Source organism: Suricata suricatta, chromosome 4, assembly GCF_006229205.1.
Source record: "Suricata suricatta isolate VVHF042 chromosome 4, meerkat_22Aug2017_6uvM2_HiC, whole genome shotgun sequence".
NCBI lineage: Eukaryota > Metazoa > Chordata > Mammalia > Carnivora > Herpestidae > Suricata > Suricata suricatta.
The window spans coordinates 21055823-21061951 of record NC_043703.1 but is presented as its reverse complement, the minus strand read 5'-3'; the positions used below and the strand labels follow the sequence as shown (position 1 = coordinate 21061951).

At 34.3% G+C, this 6129-nt stretch overlaps 1 protein-coding gene across 1 annotated transcript in view; it reads left to right on the top strand.

Moving 5' to 3' along the window:
* The window catches only part of SLITRK5 (SLIT and NTRK like family member 5), a 9580-nt gene extending 5947 nt beyond the window's left edge, over positions 1-3633 (top strand). Inside the window, exon 3 of the mRNA XM_029936543.1 lies at positions 62-3633. Within this exon, the coding sequence (XP_029792403.1) occupies positions 62-473 (412 nt within the window). The 3' untranslated portion in view covers positions 474-3633. The remainder of the gene's footprint in view (positions 1-61) is intronic.
* Positions 3634-6129: the final 2496 nt, after the last annotated feature.

The following is a 6129-nucleotide window of genomic DNA, read 5'->3' as shown; positions in this document are numbered from 1 at the left end:
CGCCGCCGCCGCAGCCGCAGCCCCCGCCGCCGCCGCAGCTGCAGCCGGGGGAAGAGGAGAGGCGGGAGAGCCACCACTTGCGGAGTCCCGCCTACAGCGTCAGCACCATCGAGCCCCGGGAGGACCTACTGTCGCCGGTGCAGGACGCCGACCGCTTTTACAGGGGCATTTTAGAACCAGACAAACACTGCTCCACCACCCCCGCCGGCAACAGCCTCCCGGAATATCCCAAATTCCCGTGCAGCCCCGCTGCTTACACTTTCTCCCCCAACTATGACCTGAGACGCCCCCATCAGTATTTGCACCCGGGGGCGGGGGACAGCAGGCTGCGGGAACCGGTGCTCTACAGCCCCCCCAGTGCTGTCTTTGTAGAACCCAACCGGAACGAGTATCTGGAGTTAAAAGCAAAACTAAACGTTGAGCCGGACTACCTCGAAGTGCTGGAAAAACAGACCACATTTAGCCAGTTCTAAAAGCAGAGAAACTCCCTGGGAGCTTTTGCATTTAAAACAAACAAACAAGCAAGCCGACACACACGCGGTGAACACATTTGATTAATTGTGTTGTTTCCACGTTTAGGGTGAAGTGCCTTGGCACGAGATTCTCAGCTTCGGCGGAAGATACTGAAAGGGTGTGCACTTTCCTTTTAATTTTTACACGTGCGGGAAACATTTGTGTAAACTGGGCACATCCCTTTCTCTTCTTGCGTGTGGGGGAGGAGAGGAGAAGGGTTTTTGGAGGGCAGGTTGCTGCGCAGGTGACTCGCTCTTGCAGTGGTTGAGAGTGCCCTAAGAATGGTGGAATCTAGATGGCAGCGCATAGATTCTACTCTTCCTCTTTTGTTCCCTTTCCCTCCTCTTCTCCCCCCTCCCCTTTAAGCCATGGGTGGGTCTAAATGGCTTTTATGGAGAGATTAGCACACCACAACTTTAATAGAAAGTTTGTTCTCTTTGTGTCCTTCCCCACCCCCTCCTCTCTCTCTGTCTCCCTGCCTCCCGCCCTCCTATCTCATTACTTTTCCTTTCTTTTTAAAGGATGTGTTTGTATGCATTCTGGACATTTGAATTAAAAGACAAAAGTATTGTGATCTGGAAAATGATCACCATAGATGTGGACAAATCATTGAAATTACAGAGCTATATGATCCATAATTGATTAGTCAAAATAACTTATTGATGAAATATACAACTATTTTATTGTAGCACCTATTTTTATATACACAGTTAGCATTTCTCTTTCCTTCACTATTTAGCCTATGATTTCCACAGAGGTGTCACACTATATTAGGACCTGCATTTCCAAAACTGGAGTGATATCAGGAAAGCATTTTTAAATCATTCAAAATATGGAGAACTTAACGGGAAAAACCTAAAGCCAATGCAACCCACCCGATTGGATCTGTAATTTAAAAAAAGAAAAACAGATGGATTGTATCCCAATGTATAAAAGTAAAAATAATAGGGCAATTAATTGGGCCATTCTAGTAAGAATCGTGTGCAAGTTTCTGGTTTTATTAGAGAAGATTTAAAAGTATTTTTATTAGTCAACCAAAATGATGTTGATTTGACTACTATTGTAGCCGATTTTTGATTGTTTAACCAAACCCAGTTGCACTTGTAGAGATCCACAGGTACTAGCACCTCAGAAGACCAAATGATGGACTGTACAGATCTCTATTCAATGTCTTTATCCCTCTGGGCAGCGAGCAATGATGACAGCCACAAACAGGATCTCTGTAAGACGGGGCTACTGTTGTTACAGTCTCATATGTATCCCAGCACATGTAATTTTTTAAATAGTTTCTGAATAAACACTTGATAACTATGTCAAATATGAGGGACTGAAGTAATGATTACTTAAGGTGCAAAAGAAATAGTTATGTTTGATCGATTGAATCTCCATCACTAATAATTAGGACATAGTAGCAAACTTTTATTCCTAATATAAAAAAATTTCCCCTAATTATCAAATTTGAAAATATGTATATATGTAAAATTCATCTTTGCAAATTCAGGGAGTTATGTTTTTCTAAAGGTGGCATTCATGTGTTTATTAATGAAATTTCAATTGTACACTTTCTTTCCTTACTGAAGTATTCATCTAATACATGGACCATGGTAAGTAATATATTGCCTATTCATTTTTCTCCCAATGATATATATTTTGTTATGTCAGTATTATTTATTCAGTCTACAGTGCTCAGAGTTTCCTAATTTCCGCATATTCCCATAGTTTTCCTAATTTTAACTTGTGTAAAGCTACCTTCAACAATTATGATGGATACTTTATCTCAAGTTGATCTATATCCTAAATGTTCAAAATGTTGGTAGGTATGAGCTGTTCACCTCTGAGGAAGGTTTGCCGACGAATTTAGATTAGTAGTTAAGGGTAGGAAATGTTTGAATTAATCTGAAACTTTAAGAGCCATGTGCTTCATCGCTATTGGTGGATCTTCCCATAATCTCACCTGAAATGTGTAAAATATCAAGGGCTGTTCATGAACTTTCTGTTTAAGGAACACTTTCCATGGCATTCTGCCACAAAGAGGCAGCATTCACCCATGAGTAAATTGACAGTAACTGCTTGAATTCAGATTGAACAGGTGGTAACAATTTCCCTGAGGAATTAAAAAAAAAAAAGTAGTAATGCTACATTGGTCAAGTGAAGTAAACTACCCCATTCTGTGCAACATTTTCCCTTCCAAACATTTTTCTCAAAGGGAAAAGGAACAAGCTTAATAATGCCATGATATTATCATAAAAAAAAGACAACTGTATCTTACTCTTCATCTACCTCCTCCATATTTAATCCAGGACTAGAAAAGAAAAATAAATTATAGCATTTGACTTCACAATTGGGGTTGTTATTAATTTTTCTTCACAGTGGGAGTTATTTTTTCAATGTCCAAATCACTTCCTCAATATTATTATATGTAGATATGACATTTTTGTATAAATTATAAAATATTAATGCAAAGTGGAATCTTCAATGTAAGTTTTATTTCTTAATTGATGCATAAAAAGTGAGAGATAAGAATTACATGAAATTCAAAATGTGGTTCTGAATGATATAAGTAGTTTCCAAAGAAAGTTTGTTGATGCATTTTTCAAAGATTTACAAAATGATGTTTTTACTTCAAACCAGCACTATTGCCCATAATCGTGTCACAAAGACTTTCTTTAGATAGCTCATTTCTACTTCTACTCTTCCTAAGGTGTCCAGCCTTTTAAAATTTTAATTTCAAAAATAACAATTATATGTTTATGAAAACAGGTTACTTCTAATTTTTAAATTATCGTTTTCCCCAATTGTGTTAAGGGGATAAAAGTAAATTCAGTCTTGCTCTAATAAAATTTTTAACATGCAGAGTTATGAAACTGTGTAGAATTAAAAAATGAATTATTTCTCCTTATACATGGTGTCCAGCCAATACAACATATACAATAGAACACAAGTTGTGCGGTTTTGAATATTTAACTTTTGGTTTTTCAGGTTATTCACTGAGTAAATAATTAAATTGGGTATATCAGTGGTATATGATTGGATTAAGGAACCCTGCAAATTCTCTCCGTAGCATTTTGGTGAACACTATGTAATGTTTCAAGCATCAATTAAAATTTGGATGCAAACAAAGCTTACTCTTTGTGCTTGTTCCATTTGATATGTTGCATAATCTCATACAAATATATTTCCAAATAGACATTACAAAAATCTTATTTTTATCTACATATGAATATAATGTAAATACTTAAATTAGCTCAGAGAAAGTAACTATATTCTATGTAAATGTGATAATTGGTATGCTCGCATTCAAAATTATTCACAGCTAAACTGTTGAATGAAGTTATGTGTTAATCAATGTTAGCATAAATATACTTGGAACACATCTTTTATTTAGGCAAGAGTATCACCTTAACACATGTGAAGTGTGAAATTTGGGTAAATGTCCTGGGTATCCAGGTCTGTCCTTCACCACAGTGCCCTTGACCTCAGTAGGAAACTCAAACTATGTGCAATGAAAACATCCACACATAATGTGGAAAAGGTTAGAACTTAAGAGCATAATTTAAGGTACCAGTTTTCTTGCCCTATATCATAGTTTCTCTTCTTATTACTAAGTTATGTTGTTAGCAGATTATTCAAATTAAATATGTATAGTTTCTCTCCCTGTTCTATTTTTCCACACTCCTGTTCTTTTTCTTACATCTCCCTCCTTCCACCCTCCTTCTCTTGTCTTCATCCTTTCCCTTGATTATTTTTCAGTAGGGCAAGGGGGAGAGTGAGAATAGTTCAGTCCTTGTTTGAAATGCCAAAAACTAGCTACTTAATTTCAAGAACTCAATGGATTGTTCCCAGAGTCACAGAACTTCAAATTAATGAAAATAAAACAAACCACAAATATGCTTCCAATTCATTTGGAAATATGTTCTTGTAGCACTTTTCAGGTGGCTCCTAGTTAAGATATTTGCAAGGGGTGACAAAATATTTAGTATAACTAATTTTAAGACTAAAATATAAACAGAAAGAACTAAAATTAAAAAAAGAACTGATTTAAGTGTTAGATGGGAGCATTTAATTAATTGATTTTCAAAGGGAATAAGAAGTTGCTAAAAGGTAATTAAACTGTTATCAAATTAACAATTTCACTTATGGATAAAGTTCCTCAAACCTCTCAAAGTTCTCTAGTTTCTTGTAAATACAAATATACACATTTTTTGTAAATATAAAATTAAAAAAGGTGGGTGGGCATTAGTCCATCAAAGAATTATCTAACATCTGTATCCAAAGGAATCTTATGTTATTGAGTATTGCATTTGACAATTGTGCATTTTACCATTAATTTTATTTTAAATCAATTTAGTGCCTTTTGATGATTGTTCATTGATGTTCCATCAGTTAATGTAGCATGTTTATGGCATACAAAAATACGTATTATCAAAGAGAGCACTGCATACTTAATTTTCATCTGGAACTCCTTATATTTCAATTTTTTACATTAGTTCAAATTCTACTTTTATGGTCTATGCTTTAGGCATGTTAGTTTGGGGGAAAGAAAATGATTTTATGCAGTATTATGTTTCAGTGAGACTATAGTATAACACTTTTCTTCCTCTGTTTATAGCAGAGTATTTGGCTTACAAGACATGGGTCAAATATTTCTCATGCTAATTGTAACAGTATTATAAAATGAATAATTTTATACTCATTTTTTCAAAGGACAACATTTAACCTTGATTAAGTTTGAGAGTGACTTAGATTACTTCTTTAAAAACTTCTGAAGTTCAAAAGATAAATATTTCATAAAGAATTGATGTAATGCAAGTATGAAATCATTTTACTTTCTCATTTTCTATTTACTGTCAAAATTAAAATGTAATGGTATATTGCATAGTACTAAGTATATCAGATACATTTTTATTAGATATTAGGAAATTCATTTTCTAAAAGAGGAATAACGTTCATAGTGCTATGTTGAATGGAAGTCTTCCAAAGAGTTTTTTCTTAATTAGGTATCTTTATCAGAACATGAAGGGATATTGTGTATTTATACTACAAAATAAACATATACATGTTTAAAAATTACATGCATTTCTAAAAGTGGAAATTATGAAAAAATGTTATCCAGGATAAATTGTTTTCTTTTTAAAATTTAACCTATGCAGAAATGGAATTGTGGCTTTATTGAATTGAAGGCTCATTAATATCTTGTTCTGATTACTTTAGGCAAACTTATTTAGAGATCATTTTCAACCTATCATGATATAAATTGGATTCAAGTTTAATTTTGATTAATACTGAATCATATATATATACAAGTAGGAAAATTTGGTGACTTTTCAGTGTTCTGGAATATGCACTGCAGATTTTCTTACAAATTTACTTCTACCACCAATAATAATTTCTTGTGGTTCCAACTAACCTATTTTTTAAGAATTTTATTCTATGCTTCCTTAAAAATAACACTTAATATTGGATATTGAAACCAAATTTGTTATATTTTTTCAATTTACACTTAGATATGTACCTATTTAAATAAAACATGAAAGGTAGCAGTAAATTCATGTTAGTTGATTAGCAAAGTTCTCTGTCAGATACCAAAATAAAATTTTGACCAGCATGTTTTATATG